At 43.6% G+C, this 23,032-nt stretch overlaps 1 protein-coding gene across 2 annotated transcripts in view; it reads right to left on the reverse strand.

Moving 5' to 3' along the window:
• Positions 1-6,528: 6,528 nt before the first annotated feature.
• LOC110949058 (SH3 and multiple ankyrin repeat domains protein 1-like) overlaps positions 6,529-23,032 on the reverse strand; it is a 43,800-nt gene continuing 27,296 nt past the window's right edge. The window contains exons 12-26 of one of the 2 annotated variants that reach the window (XM_051939088.1): positions 22,906-22,972; positions 22,518-22,693; positions 22,251-22,381; positions 19,573-19,712; positions 18,242-18,355; positions 16,989-17,067; positions 11,824-11,906; positions 11,572-11,696; positions 9,685-9,820; positions 9,425-9,505; positions 8,766-8,792; positions 8,614-8,670; positions 8,323-8,444; positions 7,596-7,722; positions 6,529-7,503 (exon numbers count right to left, since the gene is read on the reverse strand). In XM_051939088.1, the coding sequence (XP_051795048.1) occupies positions 6,650-7,503; positions 7,596-7,722; positions 8,323-8,444; positions 8,614-8,670; positions 8,766-8,792; positions 9,425-9,505; positions 9,685-9,820; positions 11,572-11,696; positions 11,824-11,906; positions 16,989-17,067; positions 18,242-18,355; positions 19,573-19,712; positions 22,251-22,381; positions 22,518-22,693; positions 22,906-22,972 (2,319 nt within the window). In that variant the 3' untranslated portion in view covers positions 6,529-6,649. Of the gene's footprint in view, positions 7,504-7,595; positions 7,723-8,322; positions 8,445-8,613; positions 8,671-8,765; positions 8,793-8,984; positions 9,506-9,684; positions 9,821-11,571; positions 11,697-11,823; positions 11,907-16,988; positions 17,068-18,241; positions 18,356-19,572; positions 19,713-22,250; positions 22,382-22,517; positions 22,694-22,905; positions 22,973-23,032 lie in introns of those variants that run through there. The other variant, XR_007937816.1, reaches the window with a different exon arrangement.

The raw sequence follows: 23,032 nt of genomic DNA on the forward strand, positions 1-23,032 counted from the left end.
AATAAATGATTAAACAACTGAAAGAAGAACAGTTGCAAAAGCTTGATAATGGCATGCTGTGGTGATCTGCCGGTCTCATCCCAATCTAAACATATTGGACGTTTTAAAGAACAGTAGTCTGAACCAACATCATTAATACTAGAAGGTATGGAGTATCTTTGGGACAAAAGGTGTACATCCTTCCTGTGTTAGTCCAAAGATTTTCTGTACCAAGGTGTACTGAAACTGTTCTTTTTGGCACATGGGGTCCAAATTGTGCCTTCATTCTCACATACAAAAAATACTCTTGGTATCTGCAATGTTTAAGCGTTGAGCAGAATCCAAAGACAAAGAACAGACAACCTGGACAACTGAGAAGAAACATAAAAAAACCACACAACAGCATTATAGTTACACTATTCTCCCACGAACCTTAAACGGGCCACCGTGCTTGCAAACAGTCTCACATTCATCTTTTTCCAAGTTGTTCTCATTGTTCTTCGTGCCTTAAAGGCATCTTTTGGTTTTGCTGCATGGATGCAGCCACTGCTTGCTTTGAATTAAGCCATCTCATCTTCTTCCTATCCGTGAGCTCTAAACTTTTGTCCTATTAGCTCAGCGAGCCTGATGGGAAAACAATCCTGGACCTGAAAACAATGTTGTGTTCAACCACCGCAGGGCTGAGACGAGCTGCTGCCAAATGACTCCATTCAAACACAGCTCTTTAAATTGGATCATTATGTGAATTTGTCAGAAGAGGGGATCTGAGGAGAAAAGAGAACCACGACAGGGCCATAGTTTATTTTAGCATTTATTTCAACACCTTAGTTGTACCTCTATTATATATATATATATATATATATATATATATATATAGTGTATTTTATTTAAAACAAAATTTATATATATATGTATTTATATATATATATATGTATATACCTTTTTATCTCTGCATACTTATGCTCATACTGTATGTAGTCATATTCATTATGCATTTCACTAGACCTAAAATATTCTTTTAAATAATAGTATGTAATGCTTTCTACACTACTGCTCAGTCCTTCCACTTTTTAGAGTAGCGTCCATCGTGAGACAGCATTGAGGCAACTCAGCATGAGAGTACACAGTCATAATTTTAAACTCACATGTAAAAAATATGCATTAACTAACGTGTCAGCTTCACTGGGGTCACCACAGGGCGAGCAGTATAGAAAGCATTTACAGAAAACCCAAAATGAAACAGAAACAAAACAAAGCCTCAAAGAATTTGCCCACACTATTTGGAAGACGGAGATTCTTATAAATGTTTACATACTTAATATTATAATCTTTATTATACTATATTTTTATGATATCATTGTCATCATCATCATCATTACATACAGAGCTAGAAATGATCTGTTCACCTTACAGTTGAATTCACTGCAGGGAATGGCTAAACTGGCATGTTAAAAAAAAATCCAGGATGTTCATGTTCACCTATATGTAACACATAGAGTATTTTAAGCTTATCACAGAAAAAAAAACTTTTTAAAAGTGGGTCAGAGCATTTCTTTTCCAGGGCTAATGTGTGGAGCAGGGAAACACTGGGATTGTCAAGTGGCGAGAAAAAAAAAACAGTTTTCTGACCTTTATAAATATGTTTTGGAAAAGGCATTAGAAAGAGAAAGGTGTGCGTCAGGGAAAGCATTTTAGCTACCAACGCAGGCTGACGAACACACGCACAAAATCAGACACACTGACTCACAGAGGCTGAAGGCTGAGGAAGTCAGGCAGACAGAGAAGCAGTAAAAAGCCCTTTTTGATCACTTCACCTGCTGTATGAGAGAGAGCGGTCAACATTATGGCATCAAAGTGGATGCATCCATCCCTTGACCTGTGCTATGACCATAAACACCAATAAAGTCTAAGAAAGGATGGATTTGAAATGACGTGCTAACTCTTTTCAATCCAATATATCTTTCTCCTTTCTGTAGAGGAATCTGGAAAATAATTTTTAAAAAAATGTTCATTTCACAACAATATTTTCTCAATATTTGTATGTCCTCATTACTCACAACTTGCTTTCAGCAGTTATAAATACCCTGACTAGTTTGAAATGAATGATTGCGATCAGCACTTAGTACAAAACAAATGGTTCTACTAATAGTGAATCCCGTTAAACATGTAAGATATATTTAGCGTTCGCAAAGTACATACATACAAAGCTTATTGGGGCAACCTTTGGGGGAATATGGCAAATATATAAAAACAATAATACTATTGTTGTCTGTAATTTTCTTCTATCATGTACAAACAAAACCCTTTCTCTCATAATCTGACTTTGGCTCCAGTACTCACAGCCATTTGATACTCTAATCTGCTTAAAGCTACAAAACTGATGTTCGGATGTGGCCCTTATGTTTCTGTTGTCACCAGAGCTTCTAGCTCAGTCACAATCAATAACATTTAATTGGGCTTTACCCTTTAAGCAGCAACTTTTCAACTTTTCTTTGAACTCAGACTTGAGTTTTCTCATTGCTGCTAAGCAGCAGATGGTGTGAGAATCCATCTGTCAGTGTGTGTGTGAATATGAGTGTAAGTTTGTATGTGTGTTTATTCTTTTACAGCACAAAACGGTGTGTTAATTAAATGCCTGTCCATCAAAAGTTTGAAAGTATATTTTCACTTAAAGAGCATCATCTTTAAAAATTCTTACTTTCTTCATACCATTTCTTGACCAGTAGCCATCCACAGATTTCACAGCAGTATTCTCTACATGTATATAGCAAATTTGTAAGACAGCATCTTCCCCCAAACAACCATCCCTTAGTCTTAGTTCAGCACAACCTTTTGATGTCCACTGTTCTTTTCTTGCAAATCTTCTGTCATTGTTCATCTTTGTCAATTTGTTTCTCTCCCTTTCTTTCATCTTTGAATCATCCCTTCACTCTCTCAGTCTGTGTCTCGGGGAGAAGTAGTGACATGCAAAGGAGAGGAAAGCCGCCTGGGGAGAGAAGGAGGGCAAATCAAAGAATAAGAATGGGTGGAAAATAAAGACAGTGCAAACTAAATAGGGTTGATAACACAGGTTAATAAAGAGAGAGAGAAGAGGGAGGGGAAAGAAGGTGGGATAACTTATCAAATTAAATTCATCTAATAAAGGAAGGGGATGGTCGAGAAAACTTGCATGGCAGCAATGAGACACTTTGACTTTCCTTCACCATCCAGCGCTTCCTTTAAGATGTTTTGACCTCGTTGTCTCTACGTGCTCCAGAGTCTATTTGTCCTCCCTCACCTGTCAGTGAGTTTCTTCAGCGCCCTCTCGATGTTCATTCGATGTCCAACACGTGTCACTCCCAGATCCAAGAAGTCATCCTTGGTGAGTGAAGGCAGATGCGATCCATCTATCTCATTGTCTATAAAACGGTCTCTGTGTTCACCCAGGTTTAGATAAACCAGCCAGTCGGCCACATCATACTTGGTCCAGTAGGGCAGGGGTTTGATGGCGAATGGTTTGGCTGGTGGAGGAGGGTTGAGGTGAGGATAGTTGAGACAGGAAGGGCTGGGTGGCAAATGCATGGGGGAAGATGCTCCGGAGAGAAAATGAGTTGGGGAGAGAGAGCGGGAGACAAGCAGTGGGTTTGGACTTGGTACACCAGATGGGGAGAACAGTGGAGGCGTTGAAGCCCTGTACGGGTCTCCTAGAGGGATGCCAGGAGAAGGAGGAGTGAGGGGTCCAGGGAAGTCAAAGGGACTGCTGTAGACAGGTGTACTGGGGAGGATAGGGAGGGAGGAGGGCCTGGGAGGGGTGGGGTTTGACTGTTCAGTGTTATAGATTAGAGGACTGGGTGCTCGCCGCCGGGAAACTGAGGATCGCATCTCTTTTGTAGGACTGCACTGAAAGTCAAATGTTTGCCTGCGGAACTTGGATCGATGCTTGGGTGATGTTGGGTATGGGCAGTAGGTTGGAGAATGGGGAGGATGTGAATGAACTGGAGAGGAAGGCATCTGTGGAGAAGGGGATCGGGTCCAGTTGCGCTGAACTGGGACTTGAGGGGACGGAGAGACAGAAGGGGTAGCCGAGAGGTTGGGTGTCAGGATCTGACGATGCTGAGGGGAGGAGGTAGGTAGTGGTGAGGTGGAACGGCCAGTGGGGGGGCTGTGAAATGCATCTGTGTAGTCTGCAGAATATCTGAAAGACACACAAAATGTATGTTTTAACATAAAACTAGTAAAAAATAAGCAGATATACAAATTTGGGTCATTTTAATATCAAAGACCAGCTGATGAAAACAAACAAACCTATGCATGGTGGGTGACTTTGGAGTGTGGCTCCAATCATCCATGCTCTTCATGCCGCTCATCTGTTGCAGCTTGGAACTTAGCTCATTGATGATACTGGCTTTCACACCCGACAGAGGTGAGTGAAGTCTGCGGCCTTCCATAAGCAAACCACCTCTCTGTATTGCGACTTGCTCGTGTTCCCCAATCTCACCCCAACCCACCGATCGAGTGTCCATGGGCCTCTCTAAGCAGGCAGCAAGGGTGGAGCTAAAGCCATCCTCCATTCTAGATCGACTCTGCTTGTGCTTCCTATCGTCTGCAAGAGTTCCATCTAAACTGCCGTCTTCTGGCATGCTTTGCCTCTGTAACTGCAGAGGAGCAGGGTTGGTGCTGTTCTGCCTACGTAATGCTACAGATGGGGCCCTCCCTCCCCCCTCCTTGTAATGAGTCATCTTTGGAAACACAGGGTTTGCCAGTTTGGCGCTGTGCACCTCAAATGTTTGCCCACCTGAGTAGGTTGTGCAAGGGTCCTGATGTTCGCCGCCTTTCTCTCCCTCTCCACCTCGCCCATCTCCCCCGATCCCTCCTCTCTCCCCTCTCAACCCACCCAGTCCCAGCATTTCTAAATGATGGTCACTACTGCTATGACTGTCGAGCTCCTCAATCCCAGAGTCCACCACAGCATCTTGCCAGTCCCCGCTCTTGGGTGTAATAGTCGTATGATGGGTGTGGTCAACAGGTTTACCTCCTGTGCCGAGGCCGGCCTTGGGCCCTGCCATGGTCATGCTGTAGTCAGAGGACGCTGGAGAGGTTGTGGTGGTGGTGGCGGCAGCAGTTGCCGTCATGGTAGTGGTAGCATACGTCATAGTGGTAGTAAGGGCAGCTGTGCCTCTGTCCTGGGCTGCAGTGTGAACACCTACTGAGGGGTCATTAGAGCTGCTGTAATAGTGGTGAGAATGGGACATGGGCTGGGGTCTGTGAAATGATGTGGCAGGCAGAGCTGCAGCAGAGGTGGTGGTGGTGTTGGTGGAGGAAGGGGGAAATATCTGTGGGGAAGGATAAGATGGAGAGAGAGCAGATTGTGTGAGGTTGGCCACTTCGCTGTCATAGGAGGTAAGGCTGGAGGCAGCAGAGTCACCCCCTTGCGAAGACGATTGGGGAGCATTTGAGGATTTAGAGGATGGAAGAGGAGGTGGAGGAGGTGGAGCAACAGAGGTTGAATGTTGATTCTGGTGTTGATGATGCTGAGGAAACTCCTGCGCTCTCTCATTCTTACCATTAGCAAACTGTAAAGGAGGAGGCAAGGGATCTGCAAAGACAAACTCATCATCTGCATCTATTGAGGGAGCTGGCGGAGGTAGAACCATCAGTCCTAGACCTCCACCTGCCCCAGCTCTAGCTTCTCCCATAGCGTCATGTGTCTGCACTGGAGCTGTAGGGACAGTATACTGAGGGATGTAGCTGGTGTTGGGAGTGCTATCCATCTGAAGAAACGAAGGTCTGCGAGGGGCAGGCTGGGCTGGAGGGGGAGGAGGCTGTATTGGTGGAGCAGGTCTGGTGTCGTACACCTCCTTTTCTCTCTCCCTGGGGCTCTGTGGGTAATACTGTGTTGAATACTGGTTGGTTCTGTCCTCAGAGAAACGAACTCTAAGACCCTCCCTTGGTCCTCCCTCCTTTTCTCTCTCCATCCTCTCCCCACCTCCTCCTCCTCCTCCTCCCAAACGCAATATTCTTGGGGACTGCGGTCGACTCAGAGATGCAGGTGAGGTGGTGGTGGTGGGGGAAGTTAGGTGGAGGGACACTGGAGAGGTGTAGGTCGATTGTGTTGGGGTTGCAAATAGGGAAGGTGTTGGAGTCTGAACAGGAGTCGGGAAGGCTCCTACTGTGGACAGCTGGCGGCCAAAGTGTCTCTCCTCTCGGCGTGTCCTGCGGTCGTCCTTAAGGGCTCGCTCTCTTGCAGCCAGGGCCAGGCCAAGTGGAGACGAAGGGTCCAGAACTTTTCCCGTCAGTGGGTGGATGAAGGTAGTAGTGGGCTGTGTGCCATACAGTGATGGAGCTGACTTGGGCTGGCCATCCTGACTGAGGATAGGGGAAGAATACTCAGGCAGGCCAAAGGCTGGGGGCATGCTGCTGGAATAATTGACATAGTTGTCTCCAGAAAACATGCCTTCATCTATAGATTTAGAAGGCCGTAGTCGAGGTGTGGGTACTTCCATTTGTGAGCCCTGTAAAGGCTGGATGCGTGTCGCTAGTGCTCCTCCTGCCTCTCCTAGTCCTCCGCCTGCCTCCCCTTGGATATCCTCCTCAGATGAGAGGTAGAAAGATGCACTCTTTCTTCTCATATCTCTGAAACGTTCTCTTTCTCTGCGTGCCCCTCCTCCTCCTCCTCCTCCAAAAGTTGACCCTAAGGTTGAAGTGTAATCCAAATTATCCAGGTGTTGCTGCGAGGAAACAGAATTTGCAACAGTCGATGACGGCAAAGAAGTGGGTATAGGGGGCTGAGGTGGCAAGGGGGTGAGTGGTGAGGGTAGGCTGGTATTGGGGCTGTCTGGGGCTGCGTCAATGGAAGTTTGGTCTTCGGCATCCTGAGAGGGCTCAGCCTCCATGCTGCTACCCTGGCTGCTTCGGCCGCTGCTGCTGGTGGAGGGTGCTTTGACAATGATGGTGGGGATGGGGATGGAGCTCTTCTCTTTAGCTGCACCTCCTTTCCCCGATGCTGTCTCAGTCCGTCTTCAACTTTTGATTGCTTCATCAAGGCACCCCGTCCTCCCCTCCTTGCCACCCCTCTGCCAGCCCCTCCAACCTGCTCCCTGTTGGGCACATGCGGGTGATGCTGTGGTGCCTGTTGGGCCTTGGGCTTAGCGCTCGTTGGTGGTGTAGCACTGCTGTAGCCTCTCCTTAACCCTCCCATCTTGCCACCACCCCTCCTGGGCACGTCTGGCTCTCTGATGCACAGTCCTTCCGACTGTCTGCGGAGTGTGGGAACCATGACCTGCTGGTTCATCCCACCAGTTCCTCCCCTCTCCCAGCTGGCTTGAGTAGGGTGGCCTGGCTGAGAGTGGATCTGGTAGTGGGGTTGAGATACAGGGGGTATAGGCATGGCAGGACCTCTCCCAGGATGAGGGCCCGCAGATAAAGGTGGCTCTGGTGCAGATGTGTTAGGAGGTGGGGGGATTTCTTCTGGTCCTGGCACTGACAAGCTGCGAGCCAACTTCATGGCAGGTGGGTGGAGGTATTGCCTTTCCTCCTCTGTTACACCTGAGCACAAAAACACAAGCAGTTACAAATTCATCAAAGAAAAAACTGAAATTTTGAGCTGAAAGAAATCTGTCCATGACAATTGTCATTACCAATAGATTTTTGACGCATCATGACTGCGTGCTGAGGACCGTGGCCTGGTTGAAAATGAGCCTGGTTGTAGCCAAATCCTGGTCCCGGCTGTACCATGCTCACTGATGACTGCTGCTCGTAGGGTTGCTTCAGGTTTAAAATGGATTTTCAGCAAAGAAAAGGGGGCAACAGAAAGTTGAAAGGAAGGAGGGAGTAAAGAGAAGAGAGAAGACATTTACTCAGATTTATTTAAAGTTGATATTCGCTGTTAAGCTGATATTGAGTTGATATACTGTACTATATAAAGCAATACAGAAGAACCAGTCGGTGTCAGTGTATCAGGCAACAGAGCTTAGATGAATGGACACAACCTGACTCATACTGAAACAAATGTTTTGGTGTGGGTGGTTCATTGTCAATCATTTTTCTCATAAGTGCAGTGAGGGCAGGAGAATACACAGAGCTAAAAAAAAGAAAAAGCTTAAGACCTGGCTGCTTTATAGATAGGCATCATTTCTGCAAGCATTAGTCACTTCCATGACTAAATACGTGCTACATCTTGAAGCAGTGGAGAAGCTCTGTTGTGTATGTTAATCTGTACTGCAGGACAAGGAGAGTGATGCAGAGCTGTTCAGGATTTGTTAATATTTTGATTTTGCAGAAATTGTGCCCACAAAACAATCAGGACTCCCCCAGTTAGGGTAATGACAACAACTAGGACCATTTCCTGCTGATTCTCAGCAGTACCTCATTAGAGACATTAGGAACAATACTCTTGCTCCGGTCCCTCTTGCCTCCATGACCTCTCTGGCCCTGGTTGTCTGATGTAATAGTGTGTTGGGCAGCAGCCAAGATTTCATCCAGTTTATCTGAAATAAAGACAGAGCAGGGACAGGGCATAAAAACGGCAGAGAGGTATTGGATGAGAACACAACAAAGAAACATGAAAGGAGGATTTCAGTGAGAACCCTCACGTCCCCTTAAGATTTAAAAACACCCTCTTACAGTATGACAAGAGCGGTGAGAGTGATTTCTTACTTAACGCCATCTGATAGACTGTCCTCTTCTTATCAGGACCCTGAGAGGACTCATAGTCTGGAAAAGGAGGAGGAAAAAAGAAGCATCAAACAGGCTGACTTTTAATTAAAGCTCAGGGGCTGATGGAGGTAACGATAAAGGCTGATATTCACCTGCTTTCTTTTTCCACGGAGAGGCAGCTGTTGCATACATAATTTGGGAAACAGAAATTAGGTGTGACTAGATCTGGTAGGTAGTCTTGTGTATAAAGCAGATGAAAGGGTGAAATACATACTCAGACACATGTGATGGTGTGAATGCTGATGTGATGGGAGGGATGGTGATAGGAACAGAAATGATGATGAGAGCACATAAATCCGTGATTCTCCCACCTTTGTCAACTGCATGCAGCACATTTGGTTCAGGAAAGAAAAAAAACAGAGAGTTTATGACGAGAGCAATCGAAAAGTATGATTTCACAACATGCAGTTGTTTTTGTATCTCCTAACCTCACTGTTTAATTATCACCTTCCTTCTTAAAATCAAAAGTGTAAATTAATCAAAAGACTCCTTCTCCATCAAGCTACTGCTGGTGGAAAAAAGGAAATTGCACCTTACTGGATAATTTTCTTGGCCCTCTGCATCAACTCGGTTAATATTTAATGCTGTGTTTCCCTAATCGCACCGTGGAACTGTACCCTCCTTCTGCAGAAAAGCTGCTAACCCACCTAAAAGAAGCTACTTCAGTGTAAACCCCAAGAACAACAAAGCAATGGAGAGACATAAATTAGATTTTTTTTGTTTCAGTCCTTTGTCCTCTCTGTCATCTTACCCATGTCTTCCAGCTCTGATGTCATTGACTTGGAGCGCAGGGCAATGGCAGGAGGAGTCAGTCTTTTAGTCTGCTGCGGGGCTGCCAAGGGAAGCCAGCCAAATGCAGACTTAATGTTTAGGATTCTTGTATAAACATGCAGTCACCAATGACAACCACATTGCAGGAGACTTGCAGGATGAAGTAAACACACAATCAGCTTTATCGTCACATCATAAACATAGGATGGAAACGACATACAAGGAGAATCTGACTCTTACCTCTTTTTCGAGCCGTGTCCTCCAGCTCAGGGTTCCGAGCAACCATCACAACTTTGACCATGAGACTGTTGCCGCCCTGCCGGATCATGTTGACCACCTGCCGATGACCAACCTTCACCACATTCTGGCCGTTAACCTGACAGACACGGACATGCAGAAGGACTGAATGCATATTCAAGTTTAGACTGTGGCTTTCCATGTTGTGGCATTTGTTGTTTAGCATTAAACATACATAATTTGGCAGGATTTTGGACAGGTGCACCAGCAATTTGGGAAGCAGCTAAAGTAAATCACAGCTCCAAAAGCTTGAGCAGCTCCATAAGTGACTCATATTAGCTTGAATACCAATTAGCAGTATGTGTCAGCTGTAATGGAGGTTTGACAATCACCATTTTGAGTTTTCAAGGCAGCACACAGGAACTTTGAAAGGTACAAAATGGAGCGAGAGATGTTGACTGAACTGCTGGTGCTTTGTTGATGAGGAACAGTGGCTACAAGTACAACAGCCTCTAACCAACTCTAAGTAAAAACCCAATTCATCTCACCCTATCTGTTTTTTCCCTGAAAGTTACTATTGATATTGTTAAAGGAACTTGCCCTAGACTTGTTGCATTCAGTTAGTGAACAGTGAAGAAAGGACAGGTGATCCTCGGGTCATTGATTAAACCTTGAAAAACGTATTTCTGTGAATCAGACTTCCTGACTAAATTCAACACTGTAAAACTACTCTACGCTACACAATGCAAAGTTTTAGTCTTGGAATAAATCAGCAGACATGTTAGAACCAGAAACTGTTTCAAACATGATGCAGAAAGTCCCATCCTGCAAACCAACAGGTTTGGTTTCTTAGGTTTTTTACAGTTAAGATACTGGCTGTTTGAATCTGTGTCTTTATCTTCAGTGCACGACAGTTTCAAGGTGAAAATGCTCAGCCATGGTTGCTTATTTTTGTTTATAAAGTGTCTTCTAGCATAAAAAAAAAGCATCACATGGACATGCTTACTGAAGAGAAAATTTCATTTTCTCCAGAAAAAAAACAACTTTATACTGTGTGTCCAGTAGCTTGTTGTGATTGCTGCATAATGAGCAATCAGTCTTCTCTTTCAAAACAGACTTCCTCCTGTATAGTCCTTGAATTCTCTCAGCCTAGCCGCGCTAGACAACCCACGGCAACGAATTTAATTCTCTGCCAGGGTGGGTCTAGTTACCCTCGGTAAGCCTCGAGGTTGGATGCTCCTAAAACTGGCCGACGAATCACCATGAAGTGTAGAGTCAGAAGGCGGGCGTAACTAAGTGACGACAGATGCGCGATGATTCTGACAGAAACAACTGGAAACAACTAGCCTAGCCGTGATAGACAACCCACGGCAACGAATTTAATTCTCTGCCAGGGTCGACAACAGTCGTTGAGCTCCATTAGCACGACTCTGAATGATCTTTCTGTTAACATATCTGTAATATACTTGAGCTTCACCCATTGACTGTATAAATAAGGCTTCACCGAACTCCCTCATCCTCTGATTTCCGGCGCTCTAGGAACTCCGTCAGCCTATTCGTTGCGCTGATTGGCTGTATACCTACCCAATTGCTGCAGAGTGATTTGAAAGACAACCTTTTAGCCCGCCTCCCTCCCTGTCGAGAGTTCCTAGACCCTTGTGCCTTCAGACCTGGGTCTAGCGCGGCTAGGCTAGAATTTTCTCCTTTTCAGTTGGAAATGACAAATATACGCCACCAAACAATAAAATTGTTCCAGTTGTGCAAGGCACATGAGTAGTTGGGATGTTTTTAGGCTTCATCTAAATGTGGGTTCTGGATTAACTGCGTTAGTAAAAGTCAGGACTTGAGATTAGGTTCAGTTTTGGGTTTAGGCTGCGTGTTAGTTCACACCTCGATGAGGAAATCCCCCATCCTCAGACCCGCTCTCCACGCCACGCCCCCCTCATCAACAGACTCCAGGTACTGCAGCGCGGGGAATGCTGGCGTTGGAGTGAACTCCTCTATGGGAGTCTGAGCTGTAAAGGATAAGACAAATAGGTTGGCAATGAGTGGACCCAGATTGGAGCAACATGGATTTGAAAATGACGTAGGAATAGAGGGATTAAAATACAGAAATGTGGAATTGGTAATGAAGAAGCTCACCTTTGGCTCCCCTAAGCACAAAGCCAAAGCCTTCATTGTCTTTCTTCTGTAGGAGCACTGTCTTCTCCTTAATGATGTAGTCACTTAAAGAGAGTAAAGCGGGAGCACAGGAGAAGGGGAAAAGAGGATGAAGAGAGACAGGGTAAAAAAGAGAAAAATGGAGAGAGGGAGAGCTATATGACTTCTAGAGCAACAAAAACAAGTCTTATTGTGATGCAAATAACACATTTTCTCAATGAGGAAAACAGCTATACTGCATCACATTATGAAATCACACTGCAGCAAAAGATCGGTTGGCTTGAGAATATCATACAAAAAGCACTGGTGCACAGAGGGGTTGATGGCAGGGATACAGTTAGTGTCACAATGGGAGGAATTGCATATGACATGACATTCCATACTACTGGCAAAATCCAGCTAGAGCTGACGAGCACTGGGCCAGAGGGAACGGCACATTACCAAAATGTGCATATATACTGATAATGGAAACTTCTAAATACACCTAAATCGCTGCATTAGCTTCCACCGCCTCTGGCAGCTTTTGCAAGGATACTGCTTCACTGACTCCTGTGCAGCACTACTGGTCATACATGACACTTCAAATTATGTACGAGAAGAAGTCGGACAAGCCTCTAATCTCTCCCTACAAACAGATCCTCTTGCTTAAAGGCTACAGCCTGAGAGGACAGAAACAGCAATCACAGACAGTCGTGATGCAATCTTATTATGTGACGGTTAGAGTTGTGGCTCAGCAAGCGCCTTCATTATTCTATTACCATGTCTGGGACATTTGGCCACGCTGCTTTACTAGACTTTCTCTAATATAGGACTGGTTAAATGGACTCCACACTGCCTCACACAGCCACATCTCATGACTCATTTGTGGACTTGACTTTCTAACAATGTCAATTCATCCTGCCTCTGTTGGTAAAGAGCCCCGGGACTTGAACAGAGCTGTATGATTTAAGAGGAATTCCAGATATTTCTTTCATAGGCAGCTCATTTCTCTGTTCGTTTGTGCTCCTCAAGTTAACTCAAACTGACACTCCAACTGAAATCAAATCAAAGGACTTGATTTCCTAGAGGGGCTCAACTGTAAGCGAACAGGACGACTGGCCTGATCGAAGGATTGTCTTTATTTATAGTGATAGCTTGACTGCCAAAACAATGCAGTAAAACTGCTGTGGGTAAGCTCAAGGACAGAATTTCCATTGGGAAATTTTTTTTCCCCTCCCTCTTTTAAATGGGAAGTTTGGGCAAATGTGTGTGAATTCATACCAAAACCTTCATGAGAAGCAGAAAATGTATGGGGGAATTTCTGGATCCAAATCTCACACAGTGGCAATAAAGCCAACATAAACTATAAAAAAAATACTTTATGATTGACTGCTGAGCAATAAGGTCTGCAGCCAGGGTAACCTCAGGGTAACTATCCCATATGACGTCTTAGAAAAAAAAGTTAACATTTAAAAGGCAATATTTTTGTTCAGTTTTAAGTTGGAGGCAGCAGACATAATGCATTTTTTTATGTCTGGCAAAGCATCGAGTCCCTCCAACTCCATTCTGCCTCAACCACTTCAGTAACACCCACTGGCATTAAAACAACAATAACAGAATAATATTTTAGTCCACATTGTCTCTTACAGTACAGACTCTGCAAGTTCGTGTGTATTTGATCCGAGCATATATTAAACAAAGTTTGGTTGCAGAGGCACAGAGGCACAGCAGAGTCATGAGCGTTGGCCTGCAGGCCAGAAGATCCAGACTTCGACATCGAGCCGTAACTTTAGCACTGAACAGACGATGCCCAGTTTCCCCTACTGAGGTCCATCCCTTGTGTGTTCTCCATCAATGTTACTGTTTCGCCAACGCACAGCCGCCTTCCAGCCATCTGCTCCTCACACCTCATTCCTTTTTCTCTCACCCTGTCCTCCATCATGCTTTCCCTCTCTAAGGATCAAAGTAACACAGAGTGGGTGGACAGATCTATCGGGCTCGCCATCCATCCGCTTGTGAACGGGGGAAATGTGGCCCCGGTGGTCCTCCGGGTGCCTCTAAGTTACACTGCTGGCTCACAGTAACACACTGGATTTCCTTTACATTGTTACATCTATTCCACTCATCGGTGGCTACAGTGACCACCATGGCCCAACCAAGAAGGACCATAAAAAGCATCATCCCCAGTCCACGGTTAATTGCTGCTGGCTAGTAGGACATGCTCTCTCTGAACTGGCTGCAATGAAGCTGTAAGCCTACTAGAGACTAGAGTTATTATGTACCCTCCTGAGTCATCCTCTCTTCTATCCACAATCACTGAGAAAAAAGGCAGCTTTTTAACCATTCACCTGCTGAATGTACATGCAAATAGGTTGGCTATGTGGGGACATTACCCATACAGCACAAGTGAAAGCACTTGACAGATGTTAGTGACACACTGTGGTTGGAGACACGGTAGATGGATGAGCAGCACATGAATACATGTAGAGGGAAGACACTCCCACAGCAAGCACTATGACATACACCCTTATATGTGAAGACCACATATGTTTTTTCAGTGTATGTAGTCACATGCACGCGCACATCAAGACAAATGCATGCACAGACAGAAACATGCACAGAAATGACTGGTATCTCGAATTAGAGCTCAAAAGGAACCGAAAAACCGCACTCTTGCCATTTTCTGGCTTGTTCAATTTCATCCCTCTGTACAGTTAAGATACCACACATTTTTTTATGACACAGTGAAATACATTAAAAGAAGACGGGATGTGACAATAGCATTTAACAGGGATAAATGGGAGGTCCTGGTGAATTAAAAATATCTGCTTAAAGAAATCATGACTCAAAGAGAATGAAATACACCCACACTGTCTGACTGAAATGCATCAATATGTGCTCTCTTTCATGCACTAACACACACACATACACGGTGTTCAAAGACATACGGAGAGGAAGACACAGAAATAAACATGCTGCAGAGTCTCCATTCAATAGCTACTTCCGTCCCAGAGATTTGCACATGCATTAGGGAAAATATGAATTTAAGACACACGCACGCATTCGCGCGCGCGCACACACACACACACACACACACTCAAAGACACACACACACACACACTCAAAGACACACACGCACACACACTCAAAGACACACACGCACACACAGAATACATAGCTTATTAGTCTGTCTTTGAAAAGGCACGGCCTCTCAATAGCATCATCTACCTCTCCCCTCTCTCCATTGTCCTCTCCTCACATCCATAGCCAGCCAATGAATGAGGAAACAGCCGCTACCTGTAAATGAACCACACGCTCCTGTTTCTGGGGCCCAGTGACGGCCACGAAGAAGAGAGGGAGAGAGAGAAATCTCTCTCTCCGCATCCCCCCATTGCCATGTCCCCCCCTCCTCTCTCTCTCTCTCTCGCGCGCTCTCCACCACCACCTCCACCTCCCTCCTCCTCCTCCTCCTGCTGCCTCCCTCCTCCTCCTCCCAGCAAGAGCTCAGCCGGAGAGAGCCGCGAGAGTGGAGGAGAGAGAGAGCAAGGAAGGTGGGGAATCAGAGGGAGAAAGAGAGAGAGCGCGATGGTCTGCACCCGGCGTACTTCAGACAAGAGAACGACAATGTGAAAGAAAGGCAGAGAGAGAAAGAGAGAGAGGGATGAGGATGCCAGCGATGGTCAGAAAGAGAGAGCGTGTGCTGGATGAGGGTTTGGTTGAGAAATAGGGGAGATGGAGATGAATCTGTGGGGTGGGGATGCGGGGGATGGGTATAAATGTAACACAGGGGGGAGACAGTGCTTGCATTTGCACATCACCAGACTGGTTTATCACAGATATGCTAACAGCTGATTCCCACCCTGGATTCACTGGCACACGCACACATATTTGCCAACTTTGCTCCCTCCTCTCCTCAAAAGCAGAGCTGTCATCAGCATCCAGGCGAACAAACACTCTTCTTCTCTCCATCTCCCTCTGAAACGGTAATTGACATTCTCCCAAATGCCTAGCTGCAGTGACAGAACATGCTCTGGATCACCTTGCTCTTAATTGAGGACCACTTCACCACAGCTCTGCAATTACGCTTAACCAACTTAGCACAGGTAATATAACCCCAGTGGCTGCTGTCTCCATTTGGAACACAAGTGCAGCTGCATTAAAGTGAATGTCTTTCTTTTTTTTTTTTGAATGACAGTGAAAGCTGCTCAGCACAACGGCAATGTCAGCCGTGATGCGTAAGAGGCTGTAAAACCTCGGGATGGCAACTAGTAAGTCCCTCTCACTAGCCCAGGGACCTAACCAGTGCTTCAGCCTCCTCATGACTCATCAGCTGGATGATGTATGTACACACAAAGACACAACCACTTTCACATTCACATGCACACTAACTTCAAACAAACATACATAGCTGCATAGCCCAGGGCTGAGCTGCAGCTCGAGATAGAAGCCACTGAAGAACTGCAGAAACTCCCCTCTTCCTTTCATTATATCATTATTGCGCTCAGCGTACACAAGCAACAAGAAGGGGAGATAGAAGCATGGGGATGGAAGTATCAAAGAGACAAGCGCATATGTTTGGTGGAGTCAAAAGGGGACGAGCTGAGAATGACATGGCTGCTCTTTGTTCTTTTAAGCGGTGACGTGTTCACGCGGCACAACAATACAGAACAAGCCCAGTTCAGCATCAGCAGAAAACAGACGCATACAGCGAGCAGGAAGACATCAAAGCGCAATAGGTGAAACAAGTGAGCACATAAACACACATTCTGCACACACACACAATAAACCTATTGTAGCCCACGAACCAGCAGTGTATTTCAATCACCTTGACTGGCCTCACAGTCTTGCCTTGCAGTGATAAACAGACAGCAGACAGTTCATTTGCTGCCCACACTAATGTGACAATCCAAAACTACATCAGAGGCAGCAGCCACTCAGGCTTAGTTTTATTAATCCATCTATTTTCCACACCCAGCATGCATCCAGTGAGAGCTCTATCACATTTACATTTTTCCAGCATTTTAGAATTCACAGAACACTGTTTTACTTCAGGGCAGCTTGATTTACAGCAGGACTGAAGCAGATAGATTACTGTTTTAGCTCTAACTTACTTATAGACTGGTGCTCTTTTGACCGATCACTGCTGGAGTCACTGCAGCTTTTCTTACCTGGGGCCATCCGTGCCATCGTAGGCTCCGACAGTGACGTTACGGAAAAGCTTCCTCTTGGCTTTCTCACTGCGGGTCTCTGCAAGGCGCATGCAGGCAAAACATATGTCCAATTTAAACTTTCAGCTTCCGTCATGACACCCTCTCCGTCTTTTTGCAGAAGTGTTGTGTCTGCAGCACAACAGACATATGAATGAATATTTACACCCTGCTTTTGTGTCTCCAACATGGCATATGGTTTGTTCACTGTGTGAACACTGCAGCAGATGAAATAGGGAGAAATAGAAAAAAACTGTACATGTACCACTATGGGCTGCTAAAGGGCCTGCTGGCAAACATGAGTGTGACATGCGTTGGGTGCAACAATGATTCAAAGGATAATTCCAGCCTCAGGAAATATGTAACCCATTTTCCAGCACGCCTCTTCTCCAATATATGCGCTATTTTTATATGCATCTCGTTAACACACCTTTTGAGTAAATGAGAGAGATGAGAGCAAAAACATCAACAAACAAAGAGATTTTGACAGTAAATGCATTAAGCATGTCATAATACTGGCAAATCCGATTCGTAGAACTAGAGATATATCCGATAAATTCTATATTCCGAGCTTGCCATTCTTCTTTAGAGCAGGCAAGTCATTAACGTAATTTTCCTGTGATATCTGAAGATTCTTTAGCGATTGGTTGTATAGTAGATTTACCATGCAAGCCTGCAATGAGGAGCTATGTTCACAAATCTAGTTTTTTACTTTGCTAACATGTCTTTCCAATAGACAGCGAATGCCATGGTGGAGCATTTCCACCTTGGAGCTGCAGCGTACTGATAACTGACTTCCAGGACTTCACACATAACAAATCTGAAGAGCCAGTATTGTCGGCTTGCAAGGTGGAGCTCTTTGCATCACTGTTCTTCTTGCAACGTGCCATTGTGTAGTGTAGAGTGGTTTGACAGTGTTCTAAGAGGGTAATAAGTGAGCTGGTTTGCTGAACTGCAGTGAGTGAAGACAGGCAGAGGCTTCATAGATCTGCACGTTCTAACAGAAGCTCCTGTATAGTGTTATGTCTAAGCCATTTGAAGGAAGGAAGGGATAATTTTCATTGGAAAAAAAGCCTGCTGTAACTTTAACACACAAAGGTGAGGTTAAAGGGGTTTTATCAATTCCTGGACTAAAAAATAACTGCATGTCTCAAAGGGGCTTTAAAAACAGTCTACTATAGACATGGTAGTATGTAATAACACACACAGCTCACCTGTTCGATTGTCTTTGCTGGGAGCCGCCACCTCCTGCACACATTCTGAAGGAAACCAGCCAGTGCGACCTTTCACTGTTCCCTCCCAGTATCCTCCTTCTCCTACACTTAACACTGAGACACATACATGGACAGATAAATAACTGCATAAACAGATACACACATAGATAGATGGCTAGAATTTAGCTTGGTGCTAAATCTACTGTCATGTAAGTACTTGTTTTGCTTCAGCTACCTCTTTCATCATTATATTGTTCAGTGCTCTGAGAATAGCTGGGAACATGTATTGCTTTGTGGTGAATTGGGAAATGTCTGCTGATGCTTCTCATTTCTCTTGTTTACAGACCTCTCCTCCTTTATGTACATCTCCTCCTTGCTGTTGATGTTTCAGATACAGTGGCTTATACTTTTCTGTATTAAACTGCAACAAAGCCGCACCAGTAATATCTGAACACTAAACTCAATTATCTGCAGTTCAGAGCGTTTAGCTAATCATCTGATAATAATGCTGTTTCATTTCACAGTTAAACAACAACATGATTACAAAGGCACTTTTTAATTTTTTGATAACAGTATTACAACCTCAGAAAGTCACCGGTGGGTTTGAAAGGCGTGTTCTATGTTTTTTTTAAATTACCGAACTTGCACAATTTATCAGAATTTGCAAAAACAGAAAGAATTTTCAGACATTCAACTGTTTTTTTTTAACTCCTCATTACCATTAAACCACAATACTTAACCAAACACAGTATTAAAATCTTGAATATACATCAAAATCACTTCATTCTACATGTCTCATTTAAAAAAAATGTCCATAATAGAATGTGTGTCGTCATCAAATTGTGTTTAGAGAGAAAGAAAGAAAGAAAGAAAGAAAGAAAGAAAGAAAGAAAGAAAGAAAGAAAGAAATTGTGCTCTTGTCAGCTGCAACCATCACTTATGTGACTGAGTAGTGGTTGTAGCTCACAACAGCAAAAATTCAGAGCCACTTTTATGAATTATATAGTAAAATACTTATAGTAAGTAAAATCTCTTTTCAGTATTAGTAGCACATGTGGGCAGCATTTAATTTTTTTGGGAACTAAGTAATCAGAGAAATTTAACTTTAATTTTCCACAAAAATTTTTTTATGCGCAACAGACACTTTAGAGTTCTCTCAAATTCTAATGTTGTTCTATATCCATAGAGGTGCAGAGCTTTCTTTTTCAGTGAAAAATGAGCCCACAGTGAGCACCAAATACGACAAGAGCCTCGAAACTGCTTGGGGTTCGGAGGGTTAAACTGTTTTGTATTGTATTATTTCACGGTGTGAAAGCGTTGACAGTTCTCACCTTTAACTTTGTCCCCTTTGCTAAGCGAGAGCTCTCTGTCTCCACTAGCAGAGTGGGCACGAGTGGCTACATACACTCGTCCTGGAACTGCACTGTACATACGCTTCATCTGAGCGCCCCCGCTGCCCGCCGAGGTCGCACTGCAGAGGGAGGAGGAGGAGGGAGAGAGTCTATAACAAAATACTGAGATAAGTTTCACACTGTGATAAACAAGTGGGATGACATACAGCTTGTCAGGCTACATCGGAGACAGTCAGGAGCTGAGTCATACTAATCAGTCACAGCCACAGTCAGAATGCAGGCGGCAGTCTTGTATTTACTCACAGCGTCTCACATTCAGTATGTCAGGTGTATAGAAAGTAACAATTCTGACAGCCACTGTGAGTTTATTCTGCGCAATAATGGCAATATTAAATTTAAATAACTGTAGCAAATACAAAACAAGAAATTAACATAAACAACAATTAATGTCATTTAGTTTACACATTAATTAGTAGTGTCATTGGAAGTTTATTAATTGGAAATATTGAAAAGCATGCATTGGATGTAATTTAAGTGGCAATTTTGGAATACTGTGACATAAAGCAAGTATTATACATTTTGTATCACCAAAGATTTATTTGTTTATTTTTAACTGTGCTAATTTCAATTTATTGGGATCATCCACTGCTTTGGTCTGGACTAAGCTTCTCAAAAAATGTTCAGTGAATCAGGGAAAAAATTCATTCAGACGTTTGTAGTTACTACATAATAAATATGAATGATTCTGATGACCAACAGCAATGGAAGCAGTATTCAAAACCTACTAAAGCAAGCATATAAAATACATAAGTATTAGCAGTAAAATGTAGGCAAATGATTAAAGTAAAAGTACTGGTTTGGGCCACTGGGCTGATAAGTGATTAATATTGTTATTAATCATATTGCTCCAGTGCATCAGCAGCATGTTATTGTTGTAGCTGCTGCAGGTGGAGCCAGTTTGAGTTATTTTATATCCACATTTATATAGAGACAGCACATATATCTTGGGGGCCATTAGACGATTAACAGGGGAGGAAACAAGAAATATCAGTTCTGATATACAAATCTGTTTTCAGTTTTGGACTCGCTGACTTTTGGTGAGATATTGGACCATTTGAACATTTATAAAAACCATGTGAGAATTTTAGAGGGAAAAATCACTATAACAACTCATAGACATCTGAAATGTAACCCCGATTACACACTGCTTTACCTAAAGAGTAAAAAAAGTAGGGAAACTACTGGTTTAATCTTCAATTATGTGTTGAATTTTTAAAACTTGTTTTATTATCCAGTGTGTAAAAATCTTCATTTTTAAAGTAACTAGGGCTGAATCTTAATAATTTGAGTGATTGAGCACATCTTGGACGATCATCACTTCAGTTGTTGGACTTAATTAATTTGTCCAGCCGTACAAAACTAAGTGAATTCAGCTGCACTTGGTATTTATTGCTAATCATCAAATGTTAGCATGAATAAGACACTAAGCAGAAACAGTGAACACAGTAGACATCTGCATGTTAACACTGCCATTGCTCAATTATAAGCATACTGACAGTAACATTTAGCTGAAAGCACAGCATCATTAGTGGTGTAAAGTACATACATTCAAATATTGTACTTAAGCATAATTTTGAGGTACTTATATTTAACTCAAGTGTTTCTATGCTACATTTCAGAAGTTAAAATTGAACATTCAACTCCGCTGCATTACTTTTGTGTTACTCTTAGATAAAGATTTGACAGTAGACAATAAAAGGTTTTAAATAAAACTGATTGTTGAAGAAGATTAAATGAGTTGTTCCAAATCCTTTTGGATTCTGACATCTTTTAAAAACCAGTGTGTTGTCAGGATCATATTTCAAATGTCTATGAGATGTTCAAGGCATCTGAAACAGTGGCTTTTCTCTCTAAACGTCCTCTAAACACGTTATCACCTCAGTAAATGTTTAAATGATCCAATATCTCACAAAAAAATGAAAGATTAGAGAAAAAAAATGTGTTTTCAAACTTTGTTTTTCTTTACACTAACATTAATCATCTGATGAGCCCTCAGATTTGCCAGCTGCTCATGTACAATATATACAGCTGTATATGAAGTAGTTCAAACCACAGCTGCTACAATAGTAACATGCTGCTGACACACTAATGGTTCACTATTAATACTCTAATGCTGTCATACAAAATAACACATCAGTCAGAGAGACCAAACCAGAACTTTCACTTTAATACTTTAACGACATTTCACTACTAATATTGATGCATTTACTTTAGCTAGATTTTTCAAGCAAGATTCTATTTGTAATGGAGTATTACATTGCTCTATTGCTGCTTTACTTAAATAAAGGATTTGAATACTTTTTCCATTCTTGAGCTTCAGTGAGATACAAATGTGGCTGTAGACTCGTGTTTCTGACATTTTTAAACCTTTTTTTCAGGGTTTAATAAAAAACACTGTCCATTCACACTGCACTTAAAATATTTAACATATTTGGAGCTAAAAATAGAGCACAGTATGCAGCTTTGCATACAGCTGCTGGTAACTAAAGATGAGTGACTCCCTTCTGCTGATTGACCTTAAAGGACTTGGTCAGAATTAGATCCCTGCAGTGTCCTTATCTTTTGCACATTAAATCTTCTGTTTAAAGGCTCCTTACACCTGTCTCCCCCGTGGCTGCCGGTGCCTCTCCTCTGTGTCGCTTTGGCCTCCTCTTCCTCTGGAGGGGGAGCGAGTACGAGTTCTGGGGCTGCTGGAGCTTCTCACGCCGATGGAGGCTCTGCGCTGGCCCTGCAAAACACACATTGTTCCATAGTGACAGAGCATCAAACTGATGCAGTAACATATTATGCATAAAAGACTGAGAAAGCAATGGCAGCATATCAAAGATCACAAAGATGAGCATCCACCTGAAGGTGCTCAGTACCTGTACTGGGTTGGGGTTGGTTGCAGCCTTGATGGGGAGGGCCAGAGGGTCGGACTGGGTCATGGTGTTGTCGCTATTAGCACGCAGGAGGGGATGGGAAAGATGTGAAGGGAGAGGCAGGGTGTGGGAGCTCTCTTTTCGCTTGGGAACAAACTTTGGTGATTCCAAAAAGGGCACTGAAGATGTGGTGAGGGTTGTGGTGAAGGTACAAGAAGAGTGATAGTGTTTGATGTGACAGCAGGGAAAGGGAGGGAGAAATTAGGCAGATTGTCAAGGGAAAGAAAACATATTGTCGGGGCATATACACAACAAATTTGGGAAATCACAAGGCAGGCAGGTGTTGGGAACTGACTGTAACACTTCAGACAGTTTTACCAGGAAAGCATACCTATGTCAGAATCTTTGTGGTTTTTGATGATTTCTCCGAGTTCAAAGTGACCAGACATTACAGATAGCTGCAAACAGAGAACCCAGATTTGGATATCATTGTTACAGCTGTCTTGAAGAAAATTGTT

Source organism: Acanthochromis polyacanthus, chromosome 19 (genome assembly GCF_021347895.1).
Source record: "Acanthochromis polyacanthus isolate Apoly-LR-REF ecotype Palm Island chromosome 19, KAUST_Apoly_ChrSc, whole genome shotgun sequence".
NCBI lineage: Eukaryota > Metazoa > Chordata > Actinopteri > Pomacentridae > Acanthochromis > Acanthochromis polyacanthus.